The sequence below is a fragment of the Anabrus simplex genome, chromosome 8 (assembly GCF_040414725.1).
Source record: "Anabrus simplex isolate iqAnaSimp1 chromosome 8, ASM4041472v1, whole genome shotgun sequence".
Classification (NCBI taxonomy): domain Eukaryota; kingdom Metazoa; phylum Arthropoda; class Insecta; order Orthoptera; family Tettigoniidae; genus Anabrus; species Anabrus simplex.
The window spans coordinates 42,810,348-42,833,500 of NC_090272.1; the positions used below are offsets into that span (position 1 = coordinate 42,810,348).

The 23,153-nt window shown below is 43.2% G+C and overlaps 1 protein-coding gene across 1 annotated transcript in view; it reads left to right on the forward strand.

The window, feature by feature from the left end:
• Cyp4c3 (Cytochrome P450 4c3) overlaps nt 1–23,153 on the forward strand; it is a 314,949-nt gene that overhangs the window by 17,615 nt on the left and 274,181 nt on the right. The window contains exon 2 of the mRNA XM_068229046.1: nt 21,760–21,875. Coding sequence (XP_068085147.1) covers nt 21,760–21,875 — 116 coding nt within the window. The remainder of the gene's footprint in view (nt 1–21,759; nt 21,876–23,153) is intronic.

The window sequence follows — 23,153 nt, forward strand, 5'->3', positions numbered from 1 at the left end:
TGCAGTCTTCTGGGATAGTGTTTTCCTGCCATACTGTGTTAAGGAGTCTATATAACCATTGGACTGCTGGTGTTCCTGCCGCTCGCAACATATCTGTACATAACTCATCCACTCCAACTGCTTTTCCTTTCCTCATACTTTTCATAGACTTTTCTATCTCCAGCAATGTAATTGGGGGTTCTATGCTTCTACTTTCTTCGTTACTACTACAGGGTTCCTCACTATCTGATGTAGCGTTCGCTACATCATTTAAGAGATTATCAAGCAAGGTTTTAATTTCATGCCTGATTTCATCTTCTTCTCTCACTAAGGTTCCGTTGTCCCCTTCTATTGCCTTTATATCCTCTTGTTCACACCTTGTGTTATTGACTATCCCATACAATAATTTCCTATTTCCTCTGCTGTATAATTCCAAATTATCCACAAACACATTCCATGCTTTTTCTTTCTCTTACTATCCTCTTAACTATGAGTTTCTTTGTTCTATAAAGTTCCTGTAGTCTATTAATTTCTTGGCTTGCTTGGTCTTGGATAGTTTTTTGTTTCTTTCTCTAGGTTCTGTAAGAGACAGGTGGTGTGTGACGTACCGATACCGGTGCTCCCATCGGAGCTCCTCTGTCGGTCTGTAAGTCTAGTAAGGCAGTTGTGTTTGAACAGTTAATTAGTTGTCCGGTAAGGTAGCAGTGTATAGTATTATAGTGGTTTGAACGTGTGTGTGTATGAGTAGTATGAACATGTGTGTGTTGGTCACCCATCCAGTGGGTAGTGTTGCTTAACTGTGGTGTAGGTGTTGCTGTGTATGTTTTGAGTGTGCAGTTAGTTGTGGTGTGTTTTTGTGATGATTAGTGTGACTCTGAATAATTCAGGGCTTGCCTAGCGTAATGTTGCTTTAGGATTTTTGCAACGCTGCATCGTATTTTACGTTCGCAACTTGCTCATTTAGTATATAAAGAGCAGTATCTGCGGATGTTAAATATGGAATATCAGTATCTGAAGTAGTTAAATTTAGGAAATCAGCATCTGATGTGTGGCAGTTTGTGGCACTCCACCTCGACTGTACCCGAGTTCCAGTGCTTTGAAGGCTTTACATGAGGGCAGGAGGTGATGACTTGATTTATATTGGCGGGGATTCTTGGTGGTTGGGGGATTAGTTGATGATTAATTGTCCGGTGGTCATATTGGTATATGGAAGCTGGTTTTAGGCCGAAAGTAGTTTAAAGAGGAGTATGTTGAGTAGGGTGGAGATGTCTTGGCTGGGCTGGGTAGTGAGATCTGGGGCGGAAGGACCGGGATTCGAGGGTGGAGGAATGGTGAGATTTGAGAGTGGGGGAGGTTTATTGTGTGAGGATAAGTGTTGAGCATGTCTGTAGTGTGCCTTAACTGCCTTTTTTTTTTTTTTAAATAAAGGGGCATCCAGGGAATGAGGCGACAAGGCTGCCTTGATATTTGGCGCCACTCGTCTGGTTCCGTGGCACCTTACAAGCAGTGCCACATCTGTTGCAGCGGGTAGACTCTAAGCACGTATCAGCAGAGTGATTTAGTTTTAGACAGTTAAAACACTGTGTTACGAGTGTGGGTCGGGGGGTGGAGGTATGGGTTCGAGTTCCTGTAGTGGTGTTGCATGTTGGTGTTTTGTTAGACTTGTGAGCAGGTTTTTTACGCCTGCTCTTAGGCTCGGTTGTGTGACTGATGAGATCCCATTCCCGGGCTCGGGAGTAAGTTGAGGGGAGCCGGGGGGGGGGGGAGATTGTGTGAGTGTTTGTGCATGTGGATGGGTTAGAGGCTGTTTCCGGGGATAGTTCAGCCTCGGTCCCGTCTGTCTGTGTGTTCTTGCTGGATTGTGGTGCAGGGGGGAGTGGAGGGGGGAAAGGGGGAAAAGTTTGGGTGCATGTTTCAGAAGTTTCAGTGTTAGAAGTGGGGGAATGGAGAAGGTCATTACTGGCTGTGGTATTGGATTTTAGATTAATTTGGATGGGAGTGGGGAAACCTGCGCTTTGGAGTCTGCTGAGGATGAGAGGGATGGATCTGTTTTTTATTTGAGTGATGAGGAGGTGACAGTTATGGGTTTCCTCGATGACTGCGATGTGCCGGCTGATTATGGGTTCACCACTGACACACTACATTCCTTATCTTGGCTTGGAAGAGTGCGGACGGATAGTTCCTGCCTCCTTATCTCCCAGTCCATTGTTGTGTTTGGCGGGATATTTAGCTGTGTGCAGTTACTAACTTAATTAGTATTGCAAGCGGCCTGCTGGTTCTACCTATGTAATTTTCTGAAATTGCCTGGTGGTAAGTAGCTTTAGTGTCTGTGTTTGCCTGTTTTAGTGCATTTATTGTAGTTGGTATTTGGCATAGCTCTCCCCCCGCCGGGGGCGGAGGTAACTCCTCGCATGAATCAACTAACATCAATCCTACCGGCTCCCTGGCTAGCCTTTCCGCTACCTCTAGTAACGATAGTTCTATAACTATCCTACCTGAGATTGATCCTAAAATGCTTACGACGCTGGTCAACTCTGGAAATGTCTCCGAAATCCTGGCCTCTCTTCCACCATGGCACCCCATGGTGAAGGGTAAAAGGAAGCGGGTTTCTAAATTGAAATTAAAGAAGTTAAAAGCTAGCAATCCCACCCATGTGTTAACAGAAAACCGTTTTCAGGTTTTAGCTTCTCTTCCCACCAGTGGGGAAAATAACAGAGAAGCCTTCACTCCACCCCAGTCGGTAACTCCGAACATGACTGTGGTTCAATCCACAAGTATGGTATAGGAAGCTTCCATGAGCTACTCTGTCTTCCCCCAGCTCGGTACCCGCTGGTGGCGAGGACGAGGCAATGGAGAGTCCCCACTGCCCCCTAAGAAAGACTCTGTTCTCCCAATAGTGGTCGCTGACAAGTCCCAGTACCAGTGCCATTATAAGTATTTAGCAAGTAAATGCACTGGTGAGATCAGGGTGATCAATACGAGAGATACCCTCAAGTTTCATGCGGAAAAAGTTGAGGACTATGACATTATGAAGCAATATTTTGAAGAGGTTAATGCCTCATTCTATACACATCAACTTCCAGCTAACCGGATGTTAAAGGTTATAATCCGTAACATTGTTGCATCAGTAGGCACTGACTGGGTTCGTGAGGAACTCGTGGAGCTGGGATATGAACCTAGGGATTTGCATCAATTCACTAAGAAGGATGCAAATACCAATAAAGTGATTCCGCTCAGCGTCATTGCCAAACACGAAGTTCACCATCTCCCTGCGATATCTTTGCGGGGCTAAGGTTAAAATTGAGGCCTATGGAGGTCGTGAGGGGCCCACGCAATATTATCGGTGTCAAAGATGGGGTCACACCGCTACCTACTGCGCTATGCCTCTGAGATGCGTTAAATGCGGGAAAAACCACGTGGCGGCGGCCAGGTGCGCAAACTGTAAAGGGGAGCATCCCGCTTCCTGGAGAGGATGCAGTCTGTTTCAAACTATTCTGGAACAGAAACAGCCTTTTGAGCTCAAAAAAAGCCCAGAAGAAAAGTGCTCTAGCGTCCTCTAAGCCAGTGTAGACCCCAATATTTATTTCGCACAGGTTATGGGCGGCTCCCTTTCACCTGCATCTACTTCGAACCCTGCACCTCAAACTCAGGCGTCACTCATCTCTTCTTCTGTCGGGCATGCGTGACATCTTAGACCTCTGCAGGAGCATTAATTTCACAATGCCCATACTAAAAGACACCATGGAAAAACTCAAGACATGCCAGACAACAATGGATAAAATTATGGTTCTGCTGAATGCAGCTATGCTGTACTTCACGGAGCCTTAATTTAAAGTGCATTCTTTTCTGACATGGACTTGACAATCTGTGCTTGGAATTGTCAGAGTATTGTTGTTCATAAATATGAGCTTGAGGCTTTTATTTCTGAGCACAATATTAACATCCTGCTATTAGGTGAAACATGGCTAAACCTAGTATGCCCTTCAAAATTAAGAACTTTACGATTTATCGTAAAGATAGAACAAACGGTGAGCACGGGGGTGTGGCTGTGTTGATTAAATCCAACTTACTCACCACGTCATCGACCCCCTTCCTCACGGTGTTATTGAGTCCCTCGGTATCGAGGTTAGACATGAAAACTATCATTATCGTATTTTTGCGGCCTATCTTTCCCCCAAAGCCCCGCTACATTGTGCGGAACTAGATACTTTATTAAACAACCCGCTCCATGTTCCAACTATTATCGGTGGTGACCTCAATTGCAAGCATGAAGATTGGAATTCACGTGTGACTAATCCTAAGGGAAGAACGCTACAACAATACATGAGGGACAATAATGTCGGTGTGTTTCCTCCGGTGCAATCTATCATTTATCCTACCCCGATGTCAATGATGTGGCAGTAACAAAATTCTATAATAGTGACATTCATCTCACAGTACCTAGAGAATTAAATTCAGATCATGATCCTATTATTTTCAGTCTTACATGGATTAGGTTATCTGAACCATCTTACCCATTGTCAAACTTATCTCTAAATTACAATAGGTTTTCTTGGCATGTCAACAAAAATCTAAAAACTTTTCCGGTCCACGGCAGAGATGATACTGATCGGGCCACTGAGCATCTTTCTAATAAGATGCTTAATGCCCATAAATACATCTCAAATGCTGCTAGAAATTCCATTTCGAATGATAGGCGCAACAATGACAGTCGTACGCCCGCACAACATGGCGGGAATACGATTCGTCATAACTCTCATATTAATAATAAGAATAACATTGGCACGAGAGGTTGCACTAACAGCCAAGACAACAGCACACCTGATATTATTTTGGACCTTATTAAAATCAAGAATGCATATAGAAAACGATGGCAACGATTTCGGGACCCAACTGATCGAGCCGAATAAGTTACCGCGAACTCTTGCTGGAGAAAATAATTGAAAAATGGGAGGAATTCTGCCGCACCCTAACTGAAAATGAATCAGATCACGATTTCTGGAGGGTTACTCGCGGTCTGAATCCCCACCCTCACACACACAGGAAAGTCTCAACTTTTAAGCAACAATGGACACCTGACAATGACATAAATGACGTAACTCCTGCAGAGGTACGCAGGGTAATTAAAGACCTGAAGGAGAATAAGTCTCCCGGGATGACAGAATCTATAGGCTATATATATAAAATTAGCTGATGTACCCGTGCTTCGCTACGGAATTCTACATTGTGTACAGAATTCTAGATTAGATAGTGTACACGTTGTGAGCAAGATTGTATTAAATTGCATAGCTCTTAACGTTACCCCGGAAACGCGACGGAGAAATCACCAAACATATTTTCTCATATGAAGACTGCGTTAGGGAATTTTAATTGTAATGGTAGGCCCACTTGCCTACCATCAGTCACAATCAGGTTGGGGTAGTTCATTATAATGGCAGACACTCACTCTCCACCTGCCTTTCTACATCCTCAGAAATACTGTCTTTAGTGGTTTTCCCAAATGAAATGAACACAGGTCATTTCAATGACGTCAGTAGGAACGGCGCGAATGAAAGCAATGATTTCACATGAAATACTCCATCAAATGAAAAGCCACACATTTTCTCTTTTAACGAACAGTACTGAGTTGCCGATCTAACAATCCAAAGTTCCAGAGCTGGAATGACCAAGCCGCAGACAAAGGTGATCCATGAACACTCTTAGAATTTTTTCGGAGTGGGAGGGGGTGGAGGGTCGAACAGTGGAGAGTCCTATGGCAAAAACTATGCCCTTTTACTAATCTTAGAAGTACCCGATGAGTCGAAATGACGGCGGAAAATTCTATCTGACTTAAAGGCAATTTTTTCCTCCAAGCCAGAGGAAAAACCCCTATTCACTGCTATTTGGAATAAAATGAATGTAGAATTTAATAAAAGTGAAGACGAAGAAACTCTTTTTAAGAAACGGCTCTTTTCAGGGTTAAATTTTGAGTTATTTAGTGAATTGTTGTGTTATAATCTGGAATATACCTAAACCGTAATTCTAGACCAGGTCATACTACTACTACTACTATGTGTGCCTCTGCCTAGAGTGCACACTGCTCATTCCAAACAGCGCGTCAGAGTAGGGATCGAATAGCTGGAATACTATGATGAACCAGTGAGTTACGTACCAGCAGTACGATATCAGAAAATGTATAAACCAGAGGAATGGCATGCTAAAGAAGAAAGTTTTCTAACTCCCCAGCTATTTCCCGCCAATATTCAGTCAGGCTGTTAAACTCGGTACGCAGCAGTAATACCATCTATCTGAGTTGAGCGGCAACATAAGAGCCAAAGAACATCACCACAAACAATGGTCAATGTAATGTTATTGTTAATCAATGTTCGCTTTCAATATGGTAGACCTTCACATTTAGTAATATCACTCTTATCATACTCGGTACCGTAAAATTGAATAAAACATAAATGGGCGGAAATTGTATTCTCTATAACTTTTGTTATGTAGTACTTTTCGATAAGACCAATAACATAGGTACTTAAAAATTAAATTTTAGGCGCCTTCCCCTAAACTACAATTTCATACAGGGCGAATATAATTGTTTATAACTTAGACTGTAGTTCCTTATTCCCCAACTGTACTGTATATACCGACTTTCATTAAATTTTATTAACCCATTTGCTCGTGGCTCGGCGTTGATATGGACTTGGCAACAAAAATACAAATCCATGAATATCTGTGTTATCCAAGCTGGCACGGTAACAATGTATGACAAAATTATCGGAAATTTAATTCTATATAACTCAAGTTATTTAGTATTTATAGATAAGACCACTAATAATATTGTACCGGGCGGTACACCTCCACGCCGCTAATTTAAAATTTGCGCCAGTTGAAACTCCTCTGCTGGAGGAAGTCTGAACTTTATATACGCTATTAATTCGCTACTTTCTCAGAAGATGTCACCACGTGGAAAATTTTGAGTTTTTGAACTGTGTCATTTTTGATGTGTTTTTGTTTCGCTTGAAGTAAGAAGTGTGAACTTTCTCTTCTAGAGGACACTACTGAAGATCAACAATAGTGCACCCTAGTGCGGAGTCAAAGAACTATTTTGTTGGAGAAATTTTTATTTCAAATGTTCGTTCTTTGCTAAATTTCTTTCAGTCATTGGTTAAGTTGGCAATATTAACCCCTTCTTTCCCCTTGTTTTAAATCTAGCCTATCCCGAATTTCTTAAATTAATTTTCCACCAATTATGTGTTTCTTCTTAGTATTGTGTAGGGGGTTTATGGATGAACCAATAAAATCCTCGTGGGAGGGTGTTCTCATTCCCCTAACGCCTAGAAACTTCCGCGAGAGTATTTAAACTGCTGATTTTAGGGTCTCCGGGCCACTTCAGTTCCATCTTTCAGTGTATTAAGTACATAGCAGGAGGCGGGAAGCGCCTCTTTCCTCGGCAGCGGTCAACAACAAGGTAATGGCCGATTAATAACTTCTTTCTTTGCTTGCTCAGCAGTTTAACTCTCGGGGCAGGTTCTAAGCGTTCCACCATGTAACCTTTTCCTAAATGTAACTACTCTTTTCATATATTCTCTTTTAAAGCTACATACTGGGATAGAGAGTGCTAACCCTCTCGAGCTCCCACTCATATTGTTTTGAGGTGAACTTATTTTTCTCAACCTATTCTTCGTTAACGTAAAACAAATTGTTCTCTTCTTAAGTCACCTCTTTAGTATGGGATTAGCCCTTGTATTAACGGCCTAGTGCCAAGTAGGTCTTAATCAAAGTGTATTAGGAGTGCAAGTTCGCCTCCTCTCAAATTGTTATTTTAGAGGTCATTTAATTAACCTCCTTTGCATTTAATAGACCTCAGTAGATTGGGTATTTTACCCCTGTGTTTAGGTCCGTTGAGGACAACTTGAAGGTGGAGTTTGGTGTGGCCTGGGAGAGGCTTAAATTTGAGAGCGAGTGGCTCTTTTGAAAATTGAGTGTTGTATGCCTCGTGGAGGCTTTTCAGTGTAATTATTTGAGAGCGAGTGGCTCTTTTGAAAATTGAGTGTTGTATGCCTCGTGGAGGTTTTTCAGTGTAATTTGGAGCTAGGGCTTCTAGGCATGAATGGGGTTTTCTGCCCCTCTGTTGAAACTTGTGTTTGGAGGTAAAATTGCGCTGATTGCCCAAGCATTGTATTTTCAGGGCTCGAAGCCCAAATCCTGTAAATATTGTAACTACCCTTTGACTTGCTACTTTGTACCTGCCATGCTTGTTATTTCTTTGTTTTTGAAAAGAAAATATAACCTGGTTAAATTTTAATTAATTTTACTTTAGTAGCTTGAGACCCGTTCACCACCCCGCACCTTCTTTCACGCATAACTACCACAAAAACACGGTAACAAGTGGTAGCAGAGCGTGGTTGAATGGGTCTCAATTTAGCCCCTTTTGACGGCTAAACATTGTTTTGTTCCGAACTCTAACTATTTTCCCAGTTGCTGGAACCTTTTGAGTTTTTCAAAATTGTTCTGTCACCATGCCCGGCCCTCGCGATGTTCTCCATCTTAACTATTTGCGCAAGGAGGAGTTGATCTACGAATTGACTATTAGAAATGTACAATCTGGAGGCACGGTTGCAGTAGACACAAACAAGCTTAGAGAGTCCCTAGATTTGCCCATTTCCATCCCCAATTTGGGAGAGAAAGAAATTGACGACTCTCTTTCCACGATCACGGAGAATATTACTGGGCTAGCTTCTGTAGTTAGTTTTTTTGATGAAAATGATCCTTCTCCTAATCAAATTACGCGTGTGCAAGCTAGGCTATATCACTTTTCAAATAGAGTTAACGATCTGTTGTCTCTAAAGTTGAATGACGTTCAGAAGAAGGAAGCTAGTACGCTGCTTGAAAATATGTCTGAATTATCTAGCAAGGTCACTCAATTGTTAACTGGGGAAGTTCCTCCCAAATCTGATCAACCCACCATAGTGAATGTAGGTAGTGAGGAAGAACCTCCTAAGGGAGAAGTAAATAGGAAAACCATCGCCGCTCAAACTATCTCTGCCCCATTGGACAACGAATCTGAACGCCGTGCATCGTTGAGTAACATCCGTTCTGAATTAACTTCCTTGCCATTGAAACCTTTACCTACTATGTCACCTGGGTTTAGCAGCTTGCCTCATCCATTGGCAATGTTGCTCAGAGGTATCTCCAAGTTTTCGGTTAATACCACCAGTGAAGTAATATCATTTTTAAGATTTCTGGTTGAATTTCAGGATCATGCCCTTGTGTTTTCCCTTTCTCCATGTCAAATTTTGCAAATCATCTATCCTTATGCAATTGGTATTCTTTCTGACAAAATAGTAAGAGCCATAGCCGAACAGTCATCTATTGAAGATTTTCATGCACACTTGCTTGCAAATTTTATTCCCGCCCGCGCGAGGTCTTCTCTGATTCAGAAGTACTATTATCGTGTACAGCGATTGGATGAGAACTTGGCTGATTTCATACAAGACATTAAGTTTTATACTAGGGTGTTTGCTCTTCACTTCCCTGAGGATCAAATTGTACAAGCTATTGTGGAAGGTATTTCACCATCTTATAGGTCATATTTGTGTTTCGCGGCGTGCCCGCAAACTTTCTCTGAACTTGAAGCGTTGGCCGTCTCAGCGGAAGGAGTTAGGTACGCCGATTCTTTGCGTGTGGCAAAAGAACCCCCTCCTTCGTTTAGTAATACTCGGCCTCCACCTCGCCGACCAGTCACACCCCGTAAATGTTATGCTTGCGGGTCGCCTGACCATCTTCGCAATAAATGTCCATTGGTCAAAACTAGTAGGGCAAATAATGGAGCTGGTTCAGCACAAGGCTGTTTTAAATGTGGGGCTTTCTCACATATCGCCAAGAATTGCCCAAACTCGAATAGCACCCCCTCCTGCTCAACTTCTGGTGCAAATTCTACCTATGCCAATAATAAAAAGTGACTAGTGGCTTCGGCTGAGTCGACTAATCCATCTTCCCGAGACTCAGCCCCTGGTAAACAGGTTGTAAATTCAGGGAAGGAGCAATTTTCAAATTCATCTTTTGAAGGTCCCAAAGAGTGTCTTAGGATTGCGGCGGATTCCCCCGCACCGGTCCCCTTTCTCAAAATTGAGTTAAATAACGAGCCTATTACAGCTCTCTTAGATTCAGGCAGTGTTTGTTCGATTATTTCGGCTGAATGGTATTCTAAATTGAAATCTGTTTGTAAACTACCTGACTATGTCTCATCTCCGGTTCAATATGTTTCGGCTAATTCATCCCCATTAGAAATTCTAGGTTCCTTATTGGTCAAAATACGTATTTTTAAATTCACATGGAAAGTTAAATTGTTTGTGGCCAAGCACTTGTCTTGCCCCATTATATTGGGAGCGGACTTTATTTTTCACACTGGTCTTGTGCTCGACCTTCAGAGTAGGTCTTGCACTTTCAAATTTGCCTCTAATTGTAACATCCCTTTATTAAAGTGTAATTCTGCATCATGTTCTTTTATTTCGCCTACCCAGGATGAGATGTTGTTAGATCTTAGACATCTACCTGAGGAGCAGGCTGATAGTATTCGTAAACTGTGTCAGTCGTTTCCAGAGGTGTTTTCTGATACTCTTGGTGTTACTGACCTGATAGAATACAAAATTGAGGTCACGGATTCGATTCCTGTCCGTTTTCCACCGTATAGGCTATCTCCACCTAAAATGAAGGCTCTGAAAGAAATTATCGATCAGATGTTGAAGGATGGTATTATTAGGCCCTCTAAGTCAGCGTATTCCTCGCCTATTTTTCTAGTCCCAAAACCCCAAGGGGGCTTCAGGCCTGTCATTGATTACAGGGCTCTCAATCGGAAGGTGGTGTTACAATCTGTGCCCCTTCCCGACCTTCATTCTTGTTTTTCATGGTTTCGTAAGGCCAAGTTCTTTACTATCTTGGACTTGAATCAGGCCTATAATCAAATTCCCCTTGCCGAAGAGTCTAAACACCTTACAGCGTTTGCCACGGACTGGAATTTATATGAATACAACCGCGTGCCTTTCTGGCTCCCCACGGGAGCAGCTGTACTCACTAGGCTGCTAGATAGGGTCTTCTCCGACAACAAATTTGAGTACTTATATCACTACTTGGATGATGTCGTCGTATTTTCAGAGACTTTTGAAGAGCATCTAGATCATCTGCGAGAAGTTCTCGATCGCCTTCGTAAAGCTGGGTTAACTGTTAAGTTGTCCAAGGTTGCCTTTGCTAAGCCCTCTATGTCTTTCCTAGGGCATATTGTGTCACCTGATGGTGTAGCCGTCGATCATTCTAGAACACAGGCCATCCGTGATTTTAAACCTCCCAAGGACATCAAAGGCATCGCCAGGTTTATTGGTATGGTGAATTTCTTCAGGAAGTTTATTCCTAACTTCGCTAATAGAGCGGCGCCCTTAAACCTTCTTCGTAGGAAAGGCATCAAATTCGAGTGGGGACCTTCTCAACAAGCCGCTTTTGAAGACCTTAAATTAGCTCTTTGTAATGCCCCTGTACTTGCTATGCCTGATTTTTCGAAGAAATTCATCGTCCAAACCGACGCGTCGTCGTCAGCAGTAGCGGCAGTCCTTCTTCAAGGGACTGAACTAGGGAGGCGACCCATCGCCTATGCATCTAGGACCTTGTCGGCTCAAGAAGCCAAGTATTCCATATATGAGCTCGAAGGTTTGGCAGTCTTATTCGCCTTAGAGAAGTTCCGTCTCTATCTGGAACATGTTAAATTCGACCTGGAGACAGATAATCAAGCCTTAAGCTGGGTCTTAGGTAGGCCGCGTCGTACTGGTCGTATAGCCCGTTGGGCCATCCGTATTTCTGCCTTCCAGTTTGATGTTAGACATATCAGAGGTACCGAAAATATTGTCGCTGATGGACTCAGCCGTATGTTTTCAAACAACGTTGAGAACCATGAACCGGTCGACAGTTCATCACCTCCCGAGTCCACACCATCTGATGTTAATGCCATCCTAACGGATGCCCCCATGCTCTTTAGGGATATCGAGAAATACCAACATGAAGATCCGACGCTGGCTCCGATAATGGAAACCCTTTCTTCTGGGGAACATGTTGTCCCTTATGTTCTGAGGAATGGTGTTCTATGTTGCCCTTCGAGGCATGATAAGATGATGAAAGTTGTTGTTCCAGCGGTTCTTGTACCTGTGATCTTCAAGTATTATCATGAGACCCCATTAGGAGGGCATCTGGGTATCTTTAAAACTCGTGAAAAGATTCGTGAAATGTTCATCTGGAAAGGTATGGACGGTGAAATCCGTGAACTTGTAAAAGCTTGTAAATCTTGTTTGCTCAGTAAACCCACCATGTCCACCAAGGTAGGCCTTTTGTCTTCGCATCAAGCATCGCGCCCCATGGAACGCCTGTATATTGATTATGTAGGACCCTTCCCCCAGTCAAAGGGTAATGCCAACAAGTTCATCCTTTTGTGTGTAGATGGTTTTACCAGATTTTCTTGGTTATTTCCGACTAAGCTGGCTACCGCTCAGTCCACCATTACTTGCCTAAATTCTATTTTTGCTTCTTTTGGTCCGTGCCAATATATTGTATCTGATAATGCTAAGGCTTTTACATCTAATTTATTTCGTAAATTCTGTTTTGACTTATCCATCTCTCATGTAACTACTTCTGCTTATTACCCTCAACCATCTCTGGCTGAACGGGTTAATCGTAATCTCAGGTCCGCACTTATTGCCTATCATCATGAAGATCATTCCAGGTGGGACACGTCCCTGCATTGGTTAGTTTTTGCTTTGAATTCGGCGGTTCATGAATCACATAAATTTACTCCAGCTTCTTTGATGTTCAAGTTTGTTCCCAACTCGCCGCTCTCTAACCTCTGGTCTCTGAGTGACATTCTACCCGAGACAATAGATCCGGATAATATTAAAGATCTTTGGAAGAAGGCTAAAGCCAATCTTAAGGTATCTCATGAAAAGGTTAGGGAAAGGTATGATCGTGGACGGAGACCCACCACTTTGAATGTAGGTGACCAGGTGATGGTCAAGAACTTTGTTCCCGCGGGCAAGCTTGCCCCCAGATTTCATGGGCCTTGTATCATTCTCGATTTTCTTACGCCAGTTACGTTGTTAGTAAGCAATCCAGCCACCGAGAGGATATTTAGGGTTCACCTGTCACAGGTGAAACCGGTGTAATTTCTGTGTTAAGTTGCTTCATATTATTGTGAAAGGGGATATGAAGGTTATATTTTTTTTTTTGAGTTTTCAATTTCTAGGCATTCTGCCCCTTCTATAATATTTTGTTTTATATGTAAGCATTTGTGTGAAACCTCCCCCGATTTGTTAAACTGCCATCCTGTCCTTGCCTCGGCCATTACCACGCTCCCGTCTCCTGCTCCAATACACACTGTGGCTGGATTATATTAAATGCCATGGACACCTGCACGCCGCTGACCCCTCAACCTCTTCACCAAGCCTGTGCCCTCAAAAAGATGATGGTCCAACACAATTCTGCCGCCTAGCTTTAATGTTTCAGTGCCCCCGCAGCCGCGCGGCGCCGTGCAACAACTGGGGCAGAGGTCGGGCCCCCTCTTCTCCAGCGAGGACGTCAGGTGCACGGCGAGCCGGAGCTCTCCTCCCGGCCAAGGCTGATGCGCGGCGCACGACCTGCTACTTGCCCGCAGCCTGTATATATTCACCGCGGGCGCGGCGTGTTTCTACACCTCTGCTCCCCTCATAGTGCGGGCGAACGGTATCTCAGGGTACTTGAGGGGTCCGAGCGGCCTCCCTTTGGACGCAAGCTGCAACGGCCGGTCTGACCATTCAACTTAATCAACATCAACTACATGGACAGTTACGATAAGCAATGACTACACTTGGGAATTCAACAGCAATATTTGGTGGCAATTGCAAAGTTTTTCTTCACCTCTAAGTATTAAAAGTTTATCTTCAGAAATTCAACTTCTACCAATATAAAGACTTTACTTCACCTGCAACAACAAAATTTTGAAACTGAATCAAACCAAATTAAGAAATCTTATAAATGCTTCTGCAATCAATCTTCATATCCACAGCATAACTTGGACCTTGTTTCAAACAGATTTCATGTGTCACCCCTGGAGGTACTTTTGGGGGAGGGAGGTCTGTACCGGGCGGTACACCTCCACGCCGCTAATTTAAAATTTGCGCCAGTTGAAACTCCTCTGCTGGAGGAAGTCTGAACTTTATATACGCTATTAATTCGCTACTTTCTCAGAAGATGTCACCACGTGGAAAATTTTAAGTTTTTGAACTGTGTCATTTTTGATGTGTTTTTGTTTCGCTTGAAGTAAGAAGTGTGAACTTTCTCTTCTAGAGGACACTACTGAAGATCAACAATAGTGCACCCTAGTGCGGAGTCAAAGAACTATTTTGTTGGAGAAATTTTTATTTCAAATGTTCGTTCTTTGCTAAATTTCTTTCAGTCATTGGTTAAGTTGGCAATATTAACCCCTTCTTTCCCCTTGTTTTAAATCTAGCCTATCCCGAATTTCTTAAATTAATTTTCCACCAATTATGTGTTTCTTCTAAGTATTGTGTAGGGGGTTTATGGATGAACCAATAAAATCCTCGTGGGAGGGTGTTCTCATTCCCCTAACGCCTAGAAACTTCCGCGAGAGTATTTAAACTGCTGATTTTAGGGTCTCCGGGCCACTTCAGTTCCATCTTTCAGTGTATTAAGTACATAGCAGGAGGCGGGAAGCGCCTCTTTCCTCGGCAGCGGTCAACAACAAGGTAATGGCCGATTAATAACTTCTTTCTTTGCTTGCTCAGCAGTTTAACTCTCGGGGCGGGTTCTAAGCGTTCCACCATGTAACCTTTTCCTAAATGTAACTACTCTTTTCATATATTCTCTTTTAAAGCTACATACTGGGATAGAGAGTGCTAACCCTCTCGAGCTCCCACTCATATTGTTTTGAGGTGAACTTATTTTTCTCAACCTATTCTTCGTTAACGTAAAACAAATTGTTCTCTTCTTAAGTCACCTCTTTAGTATGGGATTAGCCCTTGTATTAACGGCCTAGTGCCAAGTAGGTCTTAATCAAAGTGTATTAGGAGTGCAAGTTCGCCTCCTCTCAAATTGTTATTTTAGAGGTCATTTAATTAACCTCCTTTGCATTTAATAGACCTCAGTAGATTGGGTATTTTACCCCTGTGTTTAGGTCCGTTGAGGACAACTTGAAGGTGGAGTTTGGTGTGGCCTGGGAGAGGCTTAAATTTGAGAGCGAGTGGCTCTTTTGAAAATTGAGTGTTGTATGCCTCGTGGAGGCTTTTCAGTGTAATTATTTGAGAGCGAGTGGCTCTTTTGAAAATTGAGTGTTGTATGCCTCGTGGAGGTTTTTCAGTGTAATTTGGAGCTAGGGCTCCTAGGCATGAATGGGGTTTTCTGCCCCTCTGTTGAAACTTGTGTTTGGAGGTAAAACTGCGCTGATTGCCCAAGCATTGTGTTTTCAGGGCTCGAAGCCCAAATCCTGTAAATATTGTAACTACCCTTTGACTTGCTACTTTGTACCTGCCATGCTTGTTATTTCTTTGTTTTTGAAAAGAAAATATAACCTGGTTAAATTTTAATTAATTTTACTTTAGTAGCTTGAGACCCGTTCACCACCCCGCACCTTCTTTCACGCATAACTACCACAAAAACACGGTAACAAATATAAATATTTGATAATTCAATCTTAGGCCTTCCCGTAAACTACCATTTCATTCAGTGCGAGTAAAATGATTTATGGCCTAGATTGTGGTGGCTCATCCCCCGACTTCACATACCAATTTTCATTAAATTCTCTTCAGCCGTTTTCTCGTGATGCGTGTACAGATAGACAGACAAACGGACAGACAGACAGACAGACAGACATTACGGAAAAGTAAAACGTGCATTTCCTTGTTACTATGGACATGACTGATACAGAAATACCATTCTTTTCAAATAGCAATGTACAGACAAAACTCTTATTTTATATATATAGATAAAAGTTTTGTCTGTACATTGCTCAGAATTTAAAAAGGATGGTATTTCTGTATCGGTTGTGTCCATAGTAGCAAGGAAATGCACTTTTTAATTTTCCGTAATTTTTGTCTGTCTGTCTGTCTATCTGTTTATCCATCTGTACGTATGTACACGCATCACGAGAAAACGGCTGCAGGGAATTTAATGAAAATCGGTATGTAGTGTCCGGGAATAAGTAGCTACAATCTAGGCCATAAATAATCTTAGTCACGCTGAGAGAAATTGTAGTTTAGCGGAAGGCCTAAAATTTAATTCTCAAATATTTGTGTTATTAGTGGTCCTATGGAGAAATACTATATTACTTAAGTTATATAGTATTACATTTCCGATCATTTGTGTCTTGTACATTTTTACCGTACCGGCTATGATAACAGGGATGTTCATGAATTTGGATTTTTGTTGCGAAGTCCAAATCAGTGCCAAGTGACGAGGAAATGGGTAAACAGAATTGAATGAAAATCGTTATGTGAAGTCGGGGAATAAAGAACTACAGTCTACGCTATAAATAATTTCGTACGATGCCCTAATATCACAGAGTCGAAAGAAAACTAAACGTGAAGGCCTCCAATACAGAAAGCTCATGACACTGATCAACAATAACATTACACTGACCATTGTTTGTTGGGATGTGCATTATGTCCCTATTGCAACTCATCTCCGATAGATGGGATCACTGCTGTATACCGAGTTGTTTTTAATTTCCTTTACGTCGCACCGACACAGATAGGTCTTATGGCGACGATGGGATAGGAAAGGGCTAGGAAGGGAAAGAAAGCGGCCCTGGCGTTAATTTGCGGTTTAGCCCCAGCATTTGCCTGGTGTGAAAATGGGAGGCAACGGAAAACCATCTTCAGGGCTGTGGACAGTGGTTTTTGAACCCACCACCTCCCGAATGCAAACTCACAGCTGTGCGCCCCTAACGGCACGGCCAACTCACCCGGTCGTACCGAGTATAACAGCCTGCCTGAACATTGGTAGGAAGGAGCTGGGGAGTTTGATAACTTTCTTCTTAAGCATGCCATTCCTCTGGTTCATGCATTTTCTGATACTACTGGTACGTAACAAACTGGTTCGTCATAGCATTCGATTTATTCAATCCCTACCCTGAGGCACTGATTGGAATGAGCAGTGTGTAGGCCTATATTTAACGGAACAATGGCAGAGGAGTGTTCACGGCTCTCCGCGGCCTGGTCATTCCAGCACTGGAACTGTTAGATCGGCATCGTAGTACTGTTCGTTAAAAGTGAGAAAGTGTGCGGTTTTTTATTTGAGCGAGTATTTTATATGACAACATTGCTTTTAATCCCTACATTCCTAAGTTAACTATAGTTAGGAAAACCACTAAGACAGTATTTCTGAGAATCCCGTAGCGAAACACGGGTACATCAGCTAGTAACTAATAAAGAAATTAAATCACTGCCTTACAAAGCAGTTATATTTTTGCCTGCTATTTTTTCGGCGTGTTTCCAAACGGGATACTTCCCCAAGGCTTGGAAGGTCGGTAAGGTTGTCGTTCTTCCAAAGCCGGGGAAGGACAGATTTTTCTCACAAAATTGTAGACCAATTACTCTGTTATCCCATATTTCAAAATTATTCAAGAGACTTATTCTCAATCGCCTCAATGAGTACCTCTGGTCACGTGACATACTGCGACCGGAGCAGTGCGGGTTCCGGTCGAGGCGCAGTGCCCCTCTAGCGGCGCTGCGCCTTGTCCAGCATGCCACACGGTCATCTAATTTAAGGCGTACCGTGCCAGCGGTATTTTTTGATATAGAAAAAGCTTTTGACACCGTCTGGCACGAAAATTTAATTCATAAACTTCTGGATTTATACCTTGACCCAGGCTATCTGGTCAAAATTATATCATCTTATTTAACTAATAGAAAGTTTTACGTCTATATTGACGGAGAGAAATCCACCCCTTGGAGGCTCCGGGCCGGAGTCACACAGGGTGGAGTAATTTCACCAATACTGTACGCCCTATATGTAAATAATCTGCCATATCACCAGGGAGTATAAATTCAGCAGTACGTGGATGACATAGCTGTTTACACCTCTTGTAGGAGAAACAGAGATGCCATCTCCGCATTGAACTCATGGATTTCGATGTTCTGGAAGTGGTGCCTTCAGAATAAAATCAAAATTAATCCACATACGACCCAGGCGATTTTATTCTCAAAGAGAAGGCCTACAGTTGATCATCTTACTATCAAAAATGTCCCACTGTCCTGGACCAATCAGATAAAATATCTCGGCCTAACAATGGACAAAGGTCTCACCTGGGGTAGGAATATCGAACAGGCCATGCAATGAGCATCAGCTCGCGTGGCTGCCCTAAAACCTCTGCTTTATAATAAATAGGGTCTATATCTTCTCTACCATAAAGAGAAATATTTATCAAGCATGTATTAGGCCCATGCTGCTGGATGGTTGCGAGGCCTGGTGCTATATCCCTAAAACTCCCTTTTCTAAATTAGAAACTTTCCAAAACAAATTACTACGAAAGATGACAAGAGCCCCCATACTGAAATCTAACAGGCGGATACGATCCGAACTTCGTATTCCGACTCTTAGAACTCAGGTTAGAAAGACAGCTAGGATGACGAAATGTAGAATTCTGCGAACCCCGTCAGCCGTACCGGGCAGCTCTCTTCTTAAACAGGTCATAAGAACCAAGAAGCCTAATACTCGGCTCAAACATCGAGGCCCTTGGCTCACTTATGACCTGGTTTAATTAATCTTTCGGCCTTTTCCAAATTGCGCCATCATCTCACTAAATGAAATCAAAATTAAACCCTGAAAGGGGCCGTTTGTTAAGAAGCTTGGTCTCCCCACCCTCAATAAATAATAATATATATGCTTCTAAATTATAAGAGAAGACGGGATTTCAGCTCTGACTGAAGGTCACTATAACCTTCATGACAGATTTTGTCCCCCGCCAGTGCAGTAGAACAGAGATTTTCCGACTCACCGGGTATCCCTCGGAAACAGATGAGTAAAAGGGCACTGTTTCGCCCGGGGACTCTCCATCTATTCGCCCTAAAAAAATAGATTAAAAAAAATTATGGGTTGGATGGCTTTTGGCTGGTAAGTGGTATGGGTCAGGGGTTCGTCAGGGGGAGAATTAGGAGATCACATTTTTCAGAAACAGGGAAGGGAGTGTTTTGTCTGGTGTAGTGGAAGGGATGCTCGAAGTTGTGCTGCTCTTCTTCTTCTTCCACTGCAGTTTCTTCTTTTTCTTCTGATGGTTGGTTTTCTCGGAATTGGTATCTGGCTCCTATGTTGGTTAATATTGCGTTGATTTCTTGGTTGGCAGAGTGATGGTTAGTGAATAGGAAGTAGAAGCCATTTTGTTCTAGGATTATGTATGAGCTGGGTGTAGGGTTGGGAGGTAGTGGCGAGAAATTTCCTGTAGATGGGTAAATTCTTCCTGGATGCTGGGCCGGCAATGACGAAGTAATTTCTTTTGTCACGTGGCTGATCTTGATTGAAAGTTATAGTAAGGAGTTGGGAAAAATCGGAATACGGGCCCCAGCTACTCGGTCCACCAGGGTTGTCCATATTCTTTGAGTAGTACTTGACTGGTGTGGGTGGGGGGTGGGTTGCTTGGTTGGAATGGAGAAGCACTGGAACGGTCAAACTCCGTAGAGGACCAGTAGTTTAACAAGGTGCACCCAGTGCGTACCGGTCGTGCCAGGTGTAGGTTTGTCGGACCGCGCCGAGACAAGGCACGAGCAAGCAACCACACTGAGCGCAAGACAAATTCGCCTTTTTCCTAGGCTTCTTTAGTGTGCCCACACAATGGCAGGCTGACCGTGACTGAAGGGTCGCTGGTCTGGTTAGCTTCAACGTGGTGATGACGGCGACCGCCCCTGGCTATCTGTATGTTCCACCTATCTCCGAAGAGATAGATGGTTTGTGACTTGCCGATACCGGTACGCTTCTGCGCTCCTCTGTCAGCCTGCAACGAGTGTGAGTCAGGTGACTGTGACTGTGTGTATGTTGCCTCTTGGTTGGTTATGAGCAGTGGGTGACCACGCCCATTGTTGCTTTCAGCAGTTGTGTATGTGTAATTTCTGTTTTTCTTATGTGTGTGTGCGTGTGTTATAGTATGTATATTTGTGTGCGTTGGTGTGTGTGTGTGTGACCAGGTAGTCTGCTACATTCAGTGTCACACTGACACAGCAGTTACGTGAATGTCGGCTGTGGTAGTTCTGGCGGTCATCTATCCAGGAGCTAACTACCCCCCGTTTGCGTTTGGAAGTCTGCAGTGGGTGTTTACCGACATCGTATAAGCAGTGACTCACGCATAGCTAACTGAACGTTACCTTTTAGTGTGAGTGTGCGGTGTTAAATTAAAAAAAACAGCATGATGTTAAATTTGGAAAAGTCAGCATTATTATTTGGCAGTACGTAGTATGAGGTGCACCCGCCTTGGCCAAATGAGCAGTGAATTTTAATTAGATCCCAGTACCGGTGTCGCTTTAGCAATCCTCACCTGGGCTGTTTAGGGAAGAAGTATAGGTATAATAGGTATAGATTATTGTTGATGGTAATAGTAATAGTTGTTATTAGCATTTGTATGTAATGAATTATTTATGTGAGGGTATTTGGCATAATTGACTTCGCGCCATTGTTGGCCATGGCTGTGGTATTTATATTTCCAATGTGGTATGTTTCAGTGTTAGGTAGTATTCTGGGTGGTTACCCATCCAGGGGCTAACCGTGCCCGCTGCTTATTAACGGTATATTTGGCCGTTTCAACTTCAGCGGGCCCTATCACTGTTGTTGGCACGAGGTAGTTGATAATCCTCGTGTGTCAGTTGGTATTGACACTGTAATATTACGGATTTTTTTTTATTTGCATGGAATGCATCAGTATGTGTTCCCGTCCCTGCTTCCGGTTGTATACCTTGGTGGCGTTTTTCTTGTGTCTGGAAGTGAGGACTGTGACTGTACGGGGTGTCGGGATGGGATGTAAAAACTGTCCTTATCCTTCGTGAAGTTGTTTACATTTAGTAATTAGTGCTTTCAGTTTTGGAATAATGTCTTGTTATGAGCGTATCTTTTTATAGTTCGTTGTTTTCCCAGGACGGACCACGCTGAAAATTCTTGGCTGGTGGCCTATCGCTGCGAGCTAAGGGGCCCGCTGCAGTGGCGCTCTTGGTGGCTGGTCGTGGTATTGAAGTGCCGTGGGTACACAGGTTGATGGCGAACGATGGCTCTCCGTGATGTGTTCTCTTCGAACGCTTTTTCTCTTTATCGAGCATTTTTTCCCCTTGGTTTCTTGCTTTAATGGCACTTTTGACTTTATCGTTCCACCAAGGTATATTTTTTTCCTTCTCGGTCGATCCTGTTAACTCACAGAGTTCCTTAGCTTCTCCCACAAACGTATTTTTAAAAATTTTCCACTCTTCCTCTACTGTCGAAGCCCAAAAACATCCATGTCAAAAATATCAAACAGAATCAGATATTACAACTACTAAGTATATGAGATCGTTAAGCAATATGTTCAAATGCCCAAACAAGCAGCAACAATAACTTTTTTTTTTTTTTTTTGCAAAAACGAGATGTGAATCATCCTTCTGCTGTATAAAACGTCTAGTATGCCTCATAATCTTACTTGCGATTAGAGGGGGAGAAAAAAAGTAATCATGCACATCTAAGTGATTGTCCTGTCAAGTGCAGCTACTGTAGTGTAGGAGACATCAGTGTGTAGAGAATTGTGTTTGTTGTTCGCAGATGTGTTCGACCGTCTGACGGGAACGACCTTGTTGTGGGGGCATAGCCGGGGAATTGCCCGCGCCTGGATGGGGACTTCACCCTACGTGTTGCTGTCCAGACCTCACGTCATAGAGGTGAGCCTTTCTTGATTTAGATCCTCTAGGTTCCGCAAGGAACTGTTATTGCAAATCTCTGTTTTCTTATGCACAGAGGCATGATTCTTCGCATTAATTTATGTACATTTTCATGAAAAGGAAACATTTTCGCGTCGTTTCCCGAAATATAACTTCCCTCATAACTTGCCATTTCTCCGAGCTCGATAGCTACAGTCGCTTAAGTGCGGCCAGTATCCAGTATTCGGGAGATAGTAGGTTCGAACCCCACTGTCGGCAATCCTGCAGATGGTTTTCCGCGGTTTTCCATTTTCACACCAGGAAAATACTGGGGCTGTACCTTAATTAACGCCACGGCCACTTCCTTCCCACTCCTATCCCTTTCCTGTCCCATCTTCTCTATAAACCTATCTGTGTCGGTGTGACGTAAAGAACTTGTAATAAAAAATTAAATACCTTGCATTTCACTTTACTTCTTAATCTGTTTACCCTCCAGGGTCGGTTTTGCCCTCGGACTCAGCGAGGGATCCCACCTCTACAGCCTCAAGGGCAGTGTTCTGGAGCTTCAGACTCTGGGTCAGGGGATACAACTGGGGAGGATGACCAGTACCTCTCCCAGGAGGCCTCGCCTGCTATGCTGAACAGGGGCCTTGCAGGGGATGGGAAGATTGGAAGGAATAGACAAGGAAGAGAGAAGGAAGCGGCCGTGGCTTTAAGTTAGGTACCATCACGACATTTGCCTAGAGGAGAAGAGGGAAACCACGGAAAACCACTTCCAGGATGGCTGAGGTGGGAATCGAACCCACCTCTACTCAGTTGACCTCCCGAGGCTGAGTGGACCCCGTTCCAGCCCTCTTACCACTTTTCAAATTTCCTATCAGAGCCGGGAAACGAACCCGGGCCTCCGGAGGTGGCAGCTAATCACACTAACCACTACACCACAGAGGCGGACATATTTCACTTTATCATTTTCTAAAAATCAGTCCTGAAAGTTTTCATTTGTTTAATTTGTGAATTACTTATGGGAAAGAGAGATAATTAGAAACACTATTGATAGTCAATTCCTTTATAGTCCTTATCAAGATTATTTCACAATAAACTGCCCTTTGGCTCTATTGGGCCATGCTAGTAAGGGGTTTCTTTTAATTTCGCTTCAGTTTCTATAATCGGATTATTTAAGAAGAGCGAGTGATTAACCCACTGCTTCCGAGTGCCTTGATGGGGCTGCCATGTTAAGCCTAAGGCACCAGGCTGATTTTCCGTCGGGGTTTCTCCCTTAGCCTTTAAGTTCCCACTTCT